General features: G+C 35.6%; 1 protein-coding gene across 1 annotated transcript in view; it reads left to right on the forward strand.

The window, feature by feature from the left end:
• Positions 1–18,350, forward strand: part of OTOGL (otogelin like) — a 146,825-nt gene that overhangs the window by 70,984 nt on the left and 57,491 nt on the right. The window contains exons 26-31 of the mRNA XM_060656875.3: positions 52–186; positions 5,206–5,355; positions 7,565–7,684; positions 10,423–10,539; positions 11,650–11,806; positions 12,487–12,513. Coding sequence (XP_060512858.3) covers positions 52–186; positions 5,206–5,355; positions 7,565–7,684; positions 10,423–10,539; positions 11,650–11,806; positions 12,487–12,513 — 706 coding nt within the window. The remainder of the gene's footprint in view (positions 1–51; positions 187–5,205; positions 5,356–7,564; positions 7,685–10,422; positions 10,540–11,649; positions 11,807–12,486; positions 12,514–18,350) is intronic.

Raw genomic sequence — 18,350 nt, forward strand, 5'->3', positions numbered from 1 at the left:
AAATTATATATAGTATATACTTATATTAATGCATTATTTTTAACATTTCAGAGTGCAGATGACTCAGATATATCTGTCATTGCCCAGAACAAGAAATGCTTTGACAACGATATTGTTTGTTCTAAAAGTGTTTTGATTTCAGTTGGGGACACTGAAATTTATCTGAATGACGCTCCTTACAAAGAGGTTAGTAAATTATTTCTTTTAGGATCATTTTAACTTGTCCCGAGAATACTGAAAACAAAATAGAAACGATTTGGGGTACTTTTCTCTGTAAGTGATTACTCGATTTCAATTTTCTTTTCTTTGTTGTTATGTGACTTCAGTAAATCATACTTGTCTTTTTCATTTACACTCCACTTCTCTATATTCCAATTCTTTCCTCTTTTCTTCATCTCCATGGTGACGATTCTGGCCCCAGCAACCATCACCAATTATCTGGAGTACTACAACCCTCCACAATAGACTCTCGGCTTCCCGTCTTAGTTTTTCTCTTATCCTGCCACGCTGCAGCCAGAGTGGCTTTTTTCTAAAATGGGAATCTAATCTCCTGTCACTGTAGTGCCTCACAACTTTCAAATGACTTCCCATTCCCTTATACGATCTCACCAATCTGACCATGGTCAGTCACCTCTCCTGCCTCATGTCTCATCACTTTCTGCTTCGAGCTCATATTCCAGAAGTTGGAGATCTTATTAGTTCTTTAAATGATCAATTCTTTCTCTCACCTCTGGTTCTTCATGAAAGTCATTGCTCCCACCTGGATCAGCCTTTTCTTTCACTTACTCTTCTATGGTAGGTCTCATCTTAACTCCTTCAGGGAGTTCTTCTTCATGCCCTCAAGCACTTTGTTGGGACACAAGTCACACTTTAGTGAAATTATTTGTGTGGTTGTCTGTCTTTTCCATTTGTCTACGAGTTCTGTGAGAAGTGGGGCCATGGTTTCCCTTATTCCTGTATTCTTGGAGCCTGCCCAATTTGAAAGAATGAATACATTTCATTCATTCATTCATACATTTTACTATATACCAAAATATGTATTAACTATTGGGACTAGAACAGTGAAAAGACACTGTGCTTACCTTTAAAGAATTATACTCAGGCAAGGGAGACATTCACGTAAACAAGAATGTTCAGTGTAATGTGCAAGAGTGTATAGGACAGTATGGGAATCCCTGAAAAGAAGCCAACCTTGGATGTTTAGGGTAGTTGTTAAGAGTGTGGACTTTGGAGTCAGTCAGTAGTGATTTAGAATCCCTGTTTTTTTCACTTGCTAGTTGTGTCACTTTGACCAAGCTTACTTAACCTCTTCAAGCTGCAGCTATCTCAATTGTAAATTTGGGATGATTAGAGAATCTACCTCTTAAATTCATACAAGGATTAAATGAGATAATGGATTTCAAGAAATGGCTTTCCTCTTCTCCTTCACCCTCCTTATTTTTGAGAGCTCAGAAGATATGCTTTGGATGAAATGATTTGAACTGAGTCTTAAAGGATGAGTAGGTATTAGGCAGGTGAAAAGGGAGAATAGAAAGGCAGTCAATACAGAAGAATGGTCATTTGAAAGGAACAGAGTTGAAAGATACAATGGTTTGTTTGGAGAATTGCGAGTGGTTTAGTTTGGTTGAAGTATACAGGGATAGTGGAGGGACAGTATGGCAAAGAGATTCAGGGAGGAGTCTCCAGGCTGACTTTAAAGCAGGGGACATGGGAACAAGGGCAGTAGACAGGAGGCTTGTTCCAAACCACAGAGGCTCTTAAATGGTGTAAGATATTTGAACTTGTTTTACAAGTAAGAAATTTTGGCATTGAGAAAGGACATGATCTGACATATGACTTTTCTTTTAAGTGTATTTATTTATTTTGAGAGGCAGAGAGAGAGAGAGAGAGAGAGAGAGAGAGAGAGAGAGAGTAGGGGAGGAGCAGAGAGAGAGAGAGAGAGAGAGAGAGAGAATGAGAATCCCAAGCAGGCTCTGTGCTATTAGCACAGAGCCCAACAAAGGGCTTAAACTCAAGAACCATAAGATCATGATGACCTGAGCTGAAACCAAGAGTCTAGTGTTTAACTGACTGAACCACCTAGGCACCCCTGATATATGGCCTTTTAAAAAGTGGCCTCTCTGAGATTTTAGAACAGAGTTTCTCAAAGTTTGGTCTGTAAATATGCATTAAAATCACCTGGAATATCTATTATAAAAGCTGGTTTCTGGGCCCCACCTTAGTAATTAGAATGGCTGAGGTTGAGAATGAAAATCAATTATTTTTAATGGTACCCCCAATTCTTCTTGACACTAAAGTTTGAGAACAAGTACTTTAGATCATAGTTTATACTTCAATCAGAAATGTTGAGACCAACCAGGCAGCAATCAAGCTTTTGGCAAAGCAAACAGAGTCTGTATATCATGTTGTTATATTTTGGACATAATTGCTGCAGTTTGGTATAGCTATCAGCTGGATATTCATTTATAGGTAAAGGTTCTAAGAACAAAAATTGTTTTTTTTTTAAAGAAAAAACTGAAGAGAAAATAGTAACTGTTCTTGTAGGGACAGTTTGACACATTTTTGAAGCGGTAATTACAGTTCAGCATAGCTTTCAACTTCCAGTGCTCACCTGTATGCATCTCCATATGAGGTGTGAATTATGAAGTAAGATAAAGGAAAGTCATAAAAATGGTTTCCCCCACTAACAAATCCCCCATTAACATTTTTCCTAAGCATTAGAAGTAAAAATAAGTACCATTATTTTATGGCAGATGGATTGCTCATCTAGGTGAAGGGAAAAACTGTTGCTCTTTCAATAAATGCCCAATTTTGTTTTGTCAAATATTTAAGATATAACTGTTTTATAAATGTATTTAAGCTGCCCTTTAAATGTGTTAATTCTCCACATTTATAACTTATCTTTCTAAGATCACTAGAATTTGTTGAAAATGCTGTAATTCTCATCTAAAGTGGACGTTTCTATTTTGGGTAATTCATAACACCCTCCCTCTTCCAATGAGCAACATCCTCGCTTCCTAATCTGAACAGAAAGGAGTACAGTATCTCCTTTAGACCAAAGAGAACTGTTTTTCTTGTGGTAAAGCACCCTGTTTAGTAAAAATGAAGGATTTTTTTTTAGCTCTACAGGCAAATAGAAAAGTTATCTTTCACATCAGGAAAACTGATGCAAAACCAACCTGAAGGAAGTCTAATAATAAGCTGTCTTACCCAAAAATTATTTTTATGTTCTGAAGATTTGTCAACCAGTTCAAGGGAACTTTAATAGGAAAACACACAAAAAAGTGTTTTATGGATTGAAAAGAGCTATTAGCCACAAATATTGCACTTACTTGCTTTAATTGCTGCTGATCAGGCTAGAAGATGAGACCTGTGAACAGGCCAGTGCAAGAAGGTTTTAAAAATATATAAATCACACATTGATCTGATACATCTTCCAAGGAGCTAACATTCAGGTGAGGGAGAAGACAGATAGCAAAGCCAAAGACAAAGCATATAATAGAAGGGTACTGAAAATGTAATCACAACAATAAAAATAGGTTCTGTGGCAGAGAGTGACTTGGGGGCAGGACAGGCTGCACATATTATGGGCTTCCTTAGAAGTGAAAATGTGATGCCCCTTGTTCAAAACAGGAAGTTTTCCCTCTCCCTTTGTTTTGCGCTCTCTCTTGACCTGTCATGTTTTTTTTCCCCCTTTATTTTTAAGGCCTTGGTCACTCAGAGACAAGGATACTCCCAGGTTGAGTGCAGACCCTCACAGGCACCCAGGCCCCTGCCCCAGAACTTCAACTTGGCACTTGGAGTAGAAGGAAGGAGGTTAGGTAGAGTCCATTAGCCATATATATGGTTACACAATATATATACTATTGTATATAATATACTGAGTACTTTTAAGTTTGACCTTGGTCTAGATGACTGAAAACTCTTTGTAGAGATGACTAAGTTTACTTAATTTTCCCTAAGGGATGTTTCTAAAATGTCATCTATAGTATAGTATTTCCAAACTATGCATTTGTTATTATTTGGGGGAGAAAAATAATCAAAGAATTCCATATCCGCTTCACAATTTTTATTTTGCTTCTGACTAAATTTGCTTTACTTACTTTGATTTAACCATGTATTATTAAAGTTATTATATGAGCTAACTGGAATGTCAGATTTAATGTAAATTTTATAGGGTATAGCACCTGCTCCTGAGGAATGTTGCATATTTGTACTTTAGGCTAAAGGTACTCTAAATTTTCCCAATGGGTTCCATCTCTAGTTTTTCTCTAATGTTATTATTTATAGCACACAAGTTATTTTCTTTTAATAGAAACACGGTCTGTCACTTTCCTATTCAGAAACTTTTATTGAATGCATTTTGCACAAAGAATAGCAACCCTTGACTGTACGGATAACTTGGCTGCAAAAGGGCCTCAGACTATGCTTGTTATGGAATCCATGCTCTAGACTTTTGGTGCTCTCCTCAGTCCTGAACAAATCTTGAACTTTCTTACCCCAAGTCTCTATTCAAGTGATTACTTTTGCTCAGAATGATTTCTTCTCCATTCTCATTTCCAGCTCTGTGTACCTTCCTATGTAGGGCTTCTTGCAGATCCATTCATATCCCACTCCTTGCAAGAAAGCTTTCTAAGTCCCCTTAATGGAAATTCACCTCCCCTTTCTCTCTCTCTCTAGATATGAATATAGATGGATAGATATAGATAGATCTGTTTATATATTGATACATATGTCTATCTATAGATATATCTGTCTATAAGTCTATCTGTACATATGTTTTATATATAGAGTATAGACACACTTTGTGTTTTTGTTTTTGATTTCTGCAAGTAACATCATACATTTTTAGTACTCAATCTTATTTATTCATCATTAGCAAAGAATTTCTGAGTCAGAAGGTATATCCCCTTAATGTACTCTATGTCTGTGCCTTTGTTTATATTCTTTTCTATCACAGAAATATCTTCTCGCCTTCGCTCGTTTATCCATGTTAAGCCCCTCTATCATCTTGTGTCTCATTACCAATTTATGTATTTCCTGTTTTATGCATTTGTTTTGTGTTTTACTACGGAATTCAGACAAGACGGGCCAAGCAAAAATACTAGTACCTAGACACTTACTGGTGGATATTAACTTAATGTTTACATTTTGGTTAGGGAACAAGGAATTCATTTTTTTTTTCTTTCTTTTCCCTTTTTAAAGAAACGATCAGGTTTTTTTCTGGAAAATAACCCTACATACCAGCTTTGGAAGGCAGGGTACTACATAGTAGTATACTTTCCAGAGAATGATATCACTATTCTTTGGGATAAAAAGACAACCATACATATCAAAGTTGGACCCCAGTGGAAGGTAGGTCAACCTGTTTGGTAGATCAATCCAAATGAAATGTGAGAAATGAAATTACAAATACCTTTCAATGTTTTAAGAAAATAAAATAATTGATATTTTCTTTAGGAAACAAGTTGTATGTTCAGAATTGCTAACTTGTAACCCAATGAAGAAAAACTGTACCAACTGGAGTACAGCGGTGTGTGCAGTTCTTTTCAATTTTAACCTTAGAGTAACAGTTTTCCAAAGTTACTTAGGTCAGTTTCTTTCTTCCCATCCCTTTCGGAGTGGTTATATGATATGTTTGCAATATAATTAGATTCATTTTATTACATTCTGCATTCCATCTTTTCCTCCACATTCTGGGGGGTTTTTTTGGAAATTTATTTTAAAAATATTATGGTCTAGAGTTCTATGGGCTTTAACAAACGCATGGCATTGTGTATCTATCACCAGAGTTGTATACAGAACAGACCTATCAACTCCCAAATTTCTTCCATTATTTGCCCCATTATTGTTAACTCTTGTTGATCTATTTTTCATGTCTACAGTTTTGTCTTTATGCAACCTGTTGGGTCTGGCTCCTTTGACTTCGCAAAACATGTTTAAGATTCATCTATACTGTTAAATGAATTAATAGTTTGTTCCTTTATACTGTTGAGTAGTATTCCATTGTATGGATGTACTAGTTTGTTTTATTCATTCATGGTTGAAGATCCAATCTGCACTGTTTAGAATTTTTGGCAATTTATATTCTAAATTGTTTTAAATATTGTTTTCTGTTAAATGCTTTATAAGTATTATTAAATATGTCTATTATTTTAAATATTTTCAATCCTATTAAATATTTTAAACTCATATATTAAAGTTGTTTTTGAAACACTGATACATTTTTAGAAATCCAGTTTATCTGAAATTGAAATTGAGACTCATGGATCTAATCTGTGGCAAGTTAGGGAAAAACTGGGATAGTAACAATGTATTCTTATAAAATTATGGAAAGGATACATATGTTTTAAGATTTTAATATGTTGTAAGTTGAAGATATGATTGTGTATTGTCAAGCCATTTTCTTTCAACCTCAAGTGAGATAAAACCCATAAATCTGTTACTAGGTGTTTGCTGGCTTCTTGCATTTCTTTGATGAAGATGAAATAATTTAGCCATCGCCATGCTTTCTTCACCCATATTCCTCTGCCACTTTAATTATGTATCCTCTCTTCCCTACTTTTTGGAAGTGAATTAACCAATTATTCTTCTACATCTCCCCCTTCGCTGCTGCCTCACATTGTTGGGTGGCCAATGGTGGAAGTGGCCATTGTCTTTGGATAGTTATTGTGGCTTCTGAGAGCTGAGGCACCATGGTAAGCAATGGTCATGACAGGTGCAATCCCAAGGTTATTGTCATCTTTGCTGGAGACACGGGCAGCCTTCTTCATCATCTACTAAGGGCTGCATTCCATTCACCAATACATGAAGAGAACATTCAGTTTCAATGTTTTAAGCAGGATTTCCATTGTTTTAGGAAGATCATTCTTTTCTGTACTTTTGATTTATCTCCCTCTTCTAAGTAAAGTGTTTCACATTTTTTTTGAGAAAATGCAGTGAGTAATGTTGATGTGAATAATTCATATGGCACTTTCCATAACCATTTCATAACCTATAACAACCTTTACAAATATGAAGTAAAATGTGGTTTTTATTTATTGTGTCTCATGGTGGCATGATATATGGATATTAAAGTTAACTTTTTTCTTTAGACGTTATGTTTTGCAAGTTTTGGCTTTTCAAAGTATGATCTAATGAACAATGTATTATTTTTATTGTTTCAACATTTACAGTGTTACAAAATCTTAAGCTTATCAGGTGGGACTTTCATATTAAAATTTATATGTATATGGATATATACAAAATACATATGCATATACACATATATTGTAGTGTCTATATTATACTTTCCCAAGTTACTTACATTATTGTATCAATGCTAAGACAATGGTAAGAGTGGATAGATAAAATTTGGGGGATGGTAAAACGTTATAAGAATTTTAAAGTAACTTAAATACAATTAAGTAAATATGAAATTACATCATCTTGAAACATATTTATATGTGTGGAAATTCTTAAAATGTCAATTTTAAATCTTTAAAAATTTTTAGTGACTGAGCCTTTAAATGTTGAAGTGAATATAGAATATTTCATATTTCATGATAATTTTCTTTCACTTTAGAACAAACTATCAGGATTATGTGGAAACTTCGACAAATGTACTTCAAATGATATGACCACATCCAATAACTTAGAAGTGAGAAATGCCCAGGTATTTGGAGATAGTTGGGCATTGGGACAGGTAAGTAGAATATATGTATTACAGAACTTAAAAAATATTTTGGTATATTTATCATTTTATTCTCATAGGAATATTTATTTAGATAATACTATTTTATGTCATAGCTGACAACTTACTTTCACATTTACTTTCTCATGTAATTCTTGTGACAGTCTTGTAATGTTAAGGGCATTGCCTCTATATTATAGATGAAGAAATTGAAGCTCAGGAAAGTTAAATGACCTGACTAATATATGCTCAGAAAGAAGCAGAGGTGACGTTCAAATTCACGTCTTTTAATCTTATACTTTTCCTTCCATAAAGCAAAATGCTTTATCAAGGTATTTATATTTCTAATAATGTAACTTTTGTCAACTCAAAGCAATGGATAAATGAAGGCAGAATTTCTTACCATTTGTTCTCCAGACATGGCTGTGTGTGGGGTGGGAATGGGTAGGGAGTGGATTTGTGGTCAACTACATTTGGGAGCAATTTGAATAAATTAAGTTAGACATATTTCTTTTTTGAAGGATTTCTTGAAGAAGATATGTCTTAAGTTAGACATATTTCTTTTTTGAAGGATTTCCTTCCAAGGGAGGGATGAATTTGAAGGATTTTCCAACTTATTGACACAGAACCTATGTTTTTATGTATTAGTTCTGAAGGAAATAGTGTCTTATGGGTCACACTTTGAGAAATGCTGAATGAACTCCGAAAACAGAGTCAAATTGAAAATTAGTGTCATTCTTTTCTTCTACTTTCTCTTTTTAGCCTATTTTTCTTTCTAACTAAGAGCGGTATCCATGACTACAGTTTTCTGATTGGTTACTATTTGATTAATTGCTTTACCACTTTACCCAATTTACCTAATATATCTAAATTTCCTTAAAAGCATAAGAGGGGCCTCAGATAAAACATTCACCTAATTCAGTAAAATTTAAGCAGCATATTTCATTGTGGTCTAAGCTGAAAAGTACAAGCCTTTTATTTAATATATGAACTTCCTACTCTATGGAGAGATACCAAATCCTTTTTATTATGGCTCTCATATATCTTGTGGCATTTAGAAGTTTTTGGAGGAAATACCTTACATTTGTTCTTTCAAAATGAATTAAGGTATAAACAATTTATAATAATACCTAAATATTTGGATCAAAGAATTTTAGACTCACTATAATGTATATTCTTATTCATACCTAATCCAAAAATAAAAATTAAGAAAAAGTTTTTTCATTTGGTAAGTTCTATTTAGCACTTCATATTTTCCAGATTCTTTGAACCCATAAAATGATTAAAACAAAGCCTCTGTCATTAGAAATTTCGAGTCTAGTTTGGTAGTTGAGGTAGAAAAATTAACAATGAATATATGAGACAGGTAGGTGCTTTGATAGAGGTGAATGGCTTGGACTTCATTATGGTCAAAGGAAAGTTCCTGAAGAAGGTGTCATTGGGCTGAATCCTGCAAGCCTTATGGTAGCTACAAAAGAGAAGGTGATGGGTAACAGCATAGCTGGAAAGGAGAGAGCAGCCCGTTAAAAGGTGTCAGGAACACTGGTGCCTAATCGGATTTCAAGAGGTTGTATATGGCAGTTCTGGAGGGTCTGAAGTAGGCAATGGCTAGGATGCAGAGTATAGAGTGGCAAGATAGTCCTAGGATCTACCTAAAACTAGTTGGGAGGTTCTTTAATCCAGCTAGTTGTGTTAAGTCAGAGAAGATTTAGAAAACGACACAAACCTGTGAGGCATTAAAGATTAAAATCATTAGCATCTGCTGAAAGATTGTATTTAGGAATGATGAATCTGGAGGATTCAAGGAAGTCTCCTATCTTGCTGGCTTAGTGGGTGGATGCTGGCACTCTTCACTGAGGAGAGTAGATGGTGGAGAACAGTGGGTACAGGACAGAGGTGCAAAGGTAAGTATAGGTTAGGATGCACTAAAGAGAAGCAATAGAGAAATTTATGTGGAGATTTCCAGTTTTGAGATTCAAGAAAGAGATTTGGGTGGAAATACAGATTTGGCACTTACTAGAGTATACGGGTTGTTGAAGCCATGAAAAGTGTATATAGAGTGGGGAAAACCAGGTTTGAGGATCAAGCTTTGTATAGACGGAAGGGGTAGAAGAATGGGGGGTAGCAGCCAATGAATTAGGAGGAAACCCAGAAGAAAATGGTGTCACAAGGAACAAATGAGGAGAGATGTTTAAAAAGGGTGAAGTAATATACAGAGTCAGAGGTAGCAAAAGGTTAAGTGAAATGAACACCAAAACATGGCCTTTATATTTAGGCAACTCTCATGAAGAGACAATTGATGACATTTCCAAGGTGGTTTCAGGGAGGTGGATTAGAAGAGGCAGAGACCACATTTCTGAGTCTATGGGAGGTGAGCCTGTAGACACTTGTGCCTATACAATTTCTCAGAGAACGGCTGTGACAGAAATGAAAGAGCTGAAACTGGAAAAAGAAAGAGAATCATTTGCTCACGCAGTTTTTTAATGACCACATTTGAAACAAATTCAAAAACTGTTTACTCTCTCTGTAATATCGCCATAATTTTAACAGTATGCTTAGTTGTTAAAAAAAATATATACACTATTAACATTGAGTTGGCTGACTACAGATGCTTTAGGTAAAACCTGTCTAAAAGAATGAGAATACAGTAGATGTGATTGTAGTGGATGGAGTCAGAATGGTTCACTCTGGTTTCGGCTTCAGAAGTCCCCCCGGGAAACTTTCTCTTCTCCCTTTTTTTTCTTCAACAGTGTGAAACCCCAAGTGAGTTATTTAAACCCTGTGAGGCACATCAAAACAAATTTCCTTATGCCAAGAAAGAATGCTCCATTTTGTACAGCGATGTTTTTGCTCCGTGTCGCAATGTGGTAACTGAATACTTTACTAAACTTTTACATTTAAACGGGTACTGCCATATCTATGCTATTTGAGATGAATGGGACAAGCAAGTTAGCTAACTATTGGCTCCTCAGGTGTACTAACTAACCATTGTTAAGAAGACAGATTTGGTAGTTTGATTTTCTGTAGAAGAGATGCATCCAGTTGATTTACTTTCCTTCTCAATCCGTCTTATGTAACAGCATACATTTATACATAATATTTGTAGTACTCTGTTCTAGTTTACCGAACATTTTGACATATATCCTCAAAGTCAGAAATGATACATCAAAGCCATAAATGTTTTTCTTCAGCGCATTGCTTCATTTCATGGGTGTTCTTCTCCTCAATCCAATGTATAGTTTAAAAGTATTAGTGGTGGCACATTTTAAAATGGTCTTAAAAGCATACCAAGATGGAGTGTGATTTATTCAGAAATTTAAATTTCTTTTTTTTAAGTTTATTTATTTTGAGAGAGCGAGAGAGCGAGCGTGTGCATGCATGTGTATGCACACACAAGCAGAGAGAAGAAGAGACAGAATCCCAGGCAGGCTCCATGCCATCAGTGGACAGCCAATGTGGGGCTCGAACTCACGAACTGTGAGACCATGCCCTGAGCTGAGATCAAGAGTCAGATGCTTAACTGACTCAGGCACCCCAGAAATTTAAATTTCTAAATGCCTTCCCAACATAATAATTTTCGACCCCAATAAAGTTAAAAAAAAATCAAGTATTCATAAAAATCAGTAAAAGTGCAATTGGTAATAGAACATTCTTTTAATACTATGAGAACATGCCAATAATGAAACAGCGAGCTTCTACAAAATATCAAAATGTTACTATATTGCAGGTGCTGAAATTCTATTTTTTGTTAACCCTATTAACTGTTTTGCTAGCTTTTTGATCCTACATTTACCTAATAAATCCCTTTCTCCTTTGGTCCATAAAAAGTTTTGAGATATTGAGAACTCTAGGTGGCAGTATTAGGCTGATAATGCCAAATTTTGAACCGACCAGTTAGTTTTCTTTTAGAAGGTTGAATTTTAATCAGTTATTGTCAGTACTTATTGAAATTAACTCATTTTCCATTCCATTTGCAGATTGATGTCACTTCTTTTGCCAAAAATTGCCATGAAGACACGTGTAACTGTAATCTCGGTGGGGACTGTGAATGTTTATGCACAAGCGTAGCAGCATATGCATACAAATGTTGTCAGGAAGGGGTATCTGTTCACTGGAGGTCATCCACTATTTGTTGTGAGTACCCTACTTAGAACATCAGCATCAGGTGAGAATCTCATAAAGAGATTAACCATCTTATCATAGAACAAATACCATGGAATGCATAGAAATAGGATTTCTTTAAGACAACTAAGTTTTATATTCCTTTGACAGTGCAGATAAATTGTAGTATATCTATAAAGGATTTATAAAAATAACAATTGAGGTCAAATTTTCCCTTCTGTGTCTGACTATTGTCACTTTAACGTTTGAACTATAAATTATACACCATCCTCAAATCGTTTATGACTGCATCCCCCTTATGGCTGTGAAATTTCACTTTCTGATTATCAGAAATGTATTTTTTTTTTTAAAAAGGCATTTGAATTTGCTTTCAGATTCACATTTTTAAACTTTTCATTTACTTGTGTAGATAGTTAAGTCATCAAAAGAATGCTTAAGATTTTAACACTTTCAGTTGACATTTCTAAATAGGCAGATATATTTGCCTACCTATAAAATAATCTTATAAAATCTAATTAATGACAACACATCACTCTTAAAGAATTCTCTTTGCTTAGAGGAAGTTCCCAAATAATGATATCCTTCTGTGTTCTTTCAATTGGTCACTGATAAACATATAACCATATTTTGCATACATTCAGATAAGTGGTCAGATTCTTATACAGTTTAATATTTATTCTTTTATTTTTTAGCACTTGACTGTGAATATTACAATGAAGGTATGTGATATTTATTTATTGATTTATTTTTTTTTCTGTTTGCTATTCTCCCTTTTTAAAAAAAAATGTAATTTATTGTCAAATTGGTTTCCATACAACACCCAGTGCTCATTCCAGCAAGTGTCCTCCTCAATGCCCATCACCCACTTTCCCCTCTCCCTCACCCTCCGTCAACCCTCGGTTTGTTCTCAGTACTTAAGAGTCTCTTATGGTTTGCCTCCCTCCCTCTCTGTAACTTGTTTTTTCCCCTTCCCCTCCCCCATGGTCTTCTGTTAAGTTTCTCAAGATCCACATATGAGTGAAAACATATGGTATCTGTCTTTCTCTGCCTGACTTATTTCTCTTAGCATAATACCCTCCAGTTCCATCCACATTGCTGCAAATGGTCAGATTTCACTCCTTCTCACTGCTAAGTAGTATTCCATTATATATATAAATCACATGTTATTTATCCATTCATCAGTTGATGAACATTTAGGCTCTTTCCATAATTTGGCTGTTGTTGAAAGTGCTGCTATAAACATTGGGGTACACGTGCCCCTATGCATCAGCACTCCTGTATCCCTTGGATAAATTCCTAGCAGTGATATTGCTGGGTCATAGGGTAGTTCTATTTTTAATTTTTTGAAGAACCTCCACATTGTTTTCCAGAGTGGCTGAACCAGTTTGCATTCCCACCAACAGTGCAAGAGGGTTCCCATTTTGCCACATCCTTGCCAGCATCTACAGTCTCCTGATTTGTTCATTTTAGCCACTCTGACTGGCGTGAGGTGATATCTCAGTGTGGTTTTGATTTGTATTCCCCTGATCATGAGTGACATTGAGCATTTCTTCATGTGTCTGTTGGCCATCTGGATGTATTCTTTGGAAAAGTATCTATTCATGTCTTCTGCCCATTTCTTAACTGGACTATTTGTTTTTCCGGTGTGGAGTTTGGTGAGTTCTTTATAGATTTTGGATACTATCCCTTTGTCTGATGTCGTTTGCAAATATCTTTTCCCATTCCATTGGTTGCCTTTTAGTTTTGTTGATTGTTTCCTTTGCAGTACAGAAGCTTTTTATCTTGATGAGGTTCATTTTTGCTTTTGATTCCCTTGCCTTTGGAGATGTGTCAAGTAAGAAATTGCTGCAGCTGAGGTCAGAGAGGTTTTTTCCTGCTTTTCTCCTCTAGGGTTGTGATGGTTTCCTGTCTCACATTCAGGTCCTTCATCCATTTTGAGTTTATTGTGTATGGTGTAAGAAAGTGGTCTAGTTTCATTCTTTTGCATGTTGCTGTCCAGTTCTCCCAGCCCCATTTGTTAAAGAGACTGTCTTTTTTTTCCTTTGGATATTCCTGCTTTGTCAAAGATTAGTTGGCCATATATTCTGGTCCAATTCTGGGGTCTCTATTCTATTGCATTGGTCCATGTATCTGTTTTTGTGCCAATACCATACTTTATTGATGATTACAGCTTTATAGCAGAGGCTAAAGTCTGGGATTGTAATGCCCCCCACTTTGGTCTTCTTCTTCAATATTACTTTGGCTGTTTGGTGTCTTTTGTGGTTCCATACAAATTTTAGGATTGTTTGTTTTAACTTTGAGAAGAATGCTGATGCAATCTTGATTGGAATTGCATTGAGTGTGGCAGATTGCTTTGGGTAGTATTGACATTTTAACAATGTTTATTCTTCCAACCCATGAGAATGGAATGTTTTTCCATTTGTTTGTGTCTTCTTCAATTTCCTTCATAAACTTTCTACAGTTTTCAACATACAGATCTTTTACATTTTTGGTTATTCCTAGGTATTTTATGGTTCTTGGTGCAATTATGAATGGGATCACTTTCTTTATTTCTCTTTCTGTTACTTCATTATTGGTGTATAAAAATGCAACTAATTTCTGTACATTGATTTTATACCTTGCGACTTTGCTGAATTCATGTATCAGTTCTAGCAGACTTTTGGTGGAATCTGTTGGGTTTTCCATGTAGTGTATCATGTCATCTGCAAAAAGTGAAAGTTTGACTTCATCTTTGCTAATTTTGATGCCTTTTATTTCATTTTGTTGTCTGATTGCTGATGCTAAAAATTCCAAAACTATGTTAAACAACAGTGGTAAGAGTGGACATCCCTGTCATGTTCCTGATCTCAGGGGGAAAGCTCTCAGTTTTTCCCCATTGAGGATGAGATCAGCTGTGGGCTTTTCCTAAATGGCTTTTATGATGTTTATGTACGTTCCTTCTATCCCGGCTTTCTCGAGGATTTTTATTAAGAAAGGATGCTGTATTTTGTCAAATGCTTTTTCTGCATCTATTGACAGGATCATATGATTCTTATCTTTTCTTTTATTAATGTGATGTATCACGTTGATGATTTGCGAATATTGAACCAGCCCTGTGGCCCAGGAATGAATCCTACTTGATCATGGTGAATAATTTTTTTTTATGTGCTGTTGAATTAGATTTGCTAGTATCTTGTTGAGAATTTTTGCATCCATATTCATCAGGGATATTGGCCTGTAGTTGTCTTTTTTTGCTGGATCTCTGTCCGGTTTGGGAATCAAAGTAATGCTGGCTTCATAGAATGAGTCTGGAAGTTTTCCTTCCATTTGTATTTTTTGGGACAACTTGAGAAGGATAGGTATTAACTCTGCTTTAAATGTCTGGTAGAATTTCCCAGGGAAGCCATCTGGTCAAGGACTCTTATTTGTAGGGAGATTTTTAATAACTGATTCAATTTCTTCACTAGTTATGGGTCTGTTCAAATTTTCTATTTCTTCCTGTTTGAGTTTTGGTAGTGTGTGGGTATTTAGGAATTTGTCCATTTCTTCCATGTTGTCCAGTTTGTTAGCATATAATGTTTCCTAGTATTCCCTGATAGTTGCTTGTATTTCTGAGGGATTGGTTGTAATAAATCCATTTTCATGCATGATGTTTATCTATTTGGGTCCTCTTTCTTTTCTTTTTGAGAAGCCTGGCTATAAGTTTATCAATTTTGTTTATTTAAAAAAAAAAAAAAAAAAAAAAACCTTTGGTTTCATTGATCTGCTCTACTGTTTTGTTTTTTTTTTCTGGATTGTATATTATTTCTTCTCTGATCTTTATTATTTCTTTTCTTCTGCTGGGTTTGGGGTGTCTTTGCTGTTCTGCTTCTAGTTCCTTTAGGTGTGCTGTTAGATTTTGTATTTGGGATTTTTCTTGTTTCTTGAGATAGGCCTGAATTGCAATGTATTTTCCTCTTAGGACTGCCTTTGCTGCAACACAAAAGGTTTGGATTGTTGTATTTTCATTTTCATTTGTTTCCATATAGTTTTAAATTTCTTTTCTAATTGCCTGGTTTATGCATTTGTTCTTTAGAAGGATGTTAAGGAACATGCTTTTGGAGGTTTCCAGACTTTTTCCTGTGGTTGATTTCAAATTTCATAGCATTGTGATCTGAAAGTGTGCATGGTGTGATCTCCATTCTTTTATATTTAGTAAGGGCTGTTGTGTGACCCAGTATGTGATCTATCTTGGAGAATATTCCATGTGGACTTGAGAAGAAGGTATATTCTGCTGCTTTGGGATGTAGAGTTCTAAATATATCTGTCAAGTCCATCTGGTCCAATGTATCATTCAGGGCTCTTGTTCCTTTATTGATTCTGTCCATTGTTGTAAGTGGAGTATTAAAGTTCCCTGCTATCACCACATTCTTATCAATAAGATTGCTTATGTTTGTGATTAATTGTTTTATATATTTGGGTACTTCTGAATTCGCTGCATAGACATTTATTATTGTTAGCTCTTCCTGATGGATAGACCCTGTAATTATTATAAGATGTCCTTCTTCATCTCTTGTTACAGCCTTTAGTTTAAAGTCCAGTTTCTCTGATATAAATATGGCTACTCCAGCTTTCTTTTGACTTCCAATGGCATGATAGATGGTTCTCCATCCTCTCACTTTCCATCTGAAGGTGTCCTCAGGTCTAAATGAGTCTCTTGTAGACAGCAAATAGATGAGTCTTTTTTTTTTATCCATTATGATACCCTATGTCTTTTGATTGTAGCATATAGTCCATTTACATTCAGTGTTATTGTTGAAAGATATGGGTTTAGAGTCATTGTGGTATCTGTAGGTTTCATGCTTGTAGTGGTATCTCTGGTACTTTGTGGTCCTTGCAACATTTCACTCACAGAGTCCCCCTTAGGATCTCTTGTAGGGCTGGCTTAGTGATGATGAATTCCTTCAGTTTTTGTTTGTTTGGAAAAACCTTTATCTCTCCTTCTATTCTAAATGACAGACTTGCTGGATAAAGGGTTCTCGGTTGCATATTTTTTTCTGTTCATCACATTGAAGATTTCCTGCCATTCGTTTCTGGCCTGCCAAGTTTCAGTAGATAGGTCTGCTACTACACTTATGTATCTACTTTTGCATGTTAAGTCCCGTTTATCCCTAGCTGCTTTCAGAATTCTCTCTTTATCCTTGTATTTTGCCAGTTTCACTATGATATGTTGTGCAGAAGATCGATTAAAGTTACATCTGAAGGGAGTTCTCTGTGCCTCTTGGATTTCAACATCTGTTTGCTTCCCCAGATTGGGCAAGTTCTCAGCTATGATTTGTTCAAGTACACTTTAAGCCCCTTTCTCTCCTTCTTCTGGAATTCCTATGATGTGGAGAATGTTCTGTTTGATCAAATCACTTAGTTCTCTAATTCTCCCCTCCTGATCATGGATTTTTTTTATCTCTCTTTTTCTCAGCTTCCTCTTTTTCCATAATTTTATCTTCTATATTCACCTGTTCTCCCCTCTGCATCTTCAATCCACGCTGTGGCTGCCTCCATTTTATTTTGCACCTCATTTATAGCATTTTTTAATTCATCATGACTATTTTTTAGTCACTTGATCTCTGCAGCAATAGATTCTCTGTGTCTTCTATGCTTTTTTCAAGCCCAGCAATTAATTTTATGACTATTATTCTAAATTCTTGTTCAGTTATGTTGCTTACATCTGTTTTGATCAATTCTTTAGCTGTCACTTCTTCCTGGAATTCTTTTGAGGAGAATTCTTCCATTTCATCATTTTGGCTAGTTTTCTGTTCCTTATAAGTTTTAAAAGCTTGTTATGTGCTCTGCACCTGCGAGCACTCCTATATTAAAGGGGGGTCATACACTTTTCAGGGCCTGGCCCTTCAGGGGGTGTTTTTTGGAGAGTGTTTACTTGCTATCTGTTGTTGTGACTTTGGTTATTTTATTTCCCTACTCATAGTGATGTTTTGGACCCTCGACCAAGTGTGCTTTGACTTGTTCCCTGAAGTAGCCTTGGAAAGGAAAACAAACAGACAAACAGGAAACAAAAACACACAAATAAAACAAACAAAAATTAAAAAAGTAAAAAGTAAAACAATTCAAAAGCAAAAAACCAGAAACACCACCTACAAGTAAAGGACAGGGTGGAGGCGGTGCCAGTGAAAGAGCACATACAAAGAGAGAAATGACAGGGGTGGGGGTGGGGGGAGAAAAAATAAGCATTGATTAGGCAGAGAGACTGAAAGACTTAATCCAGAGAGAGAGAAAGGAAAATAAGGAAAGAGTCGGGGGGAAAAAGAAACAAAAGATACAGTTACCCAGACAGCTAAATTATATGGCTTGATTATTCCAGAGAGAGAGAGAGAGAGAGAAAGGAAAGTAAAAAAGAACGTGTAGAACATGTATCAAGAGAATGGATTAAATATGTCTGTTTAAACAAACCAATAACCAGAGTAACCAGCTTAGAGGAGGGAAGAGATAAGAAGGAGAAATGGAAGGGAGAATATATCTATATATCAAGAATGGTCCTAGAATTAATCCAGACAATGCAGCAGTGCTGGTCTGGAGGAGGGGC

This window comes from Panthera onca, chromosome B4 (assembly GCF_046562875.1).
Source record: "Panthera onca isolate mPanOnc1 chromosome B4, mPanOnc1 haplotype 2, whole genome shotgun sequence".
Taxonomy (NCBI): Eukaryota; Metazoa; Chordata; class Mammalia; order Carnivora; family Felidae; genus Panthera; species Panthera onca.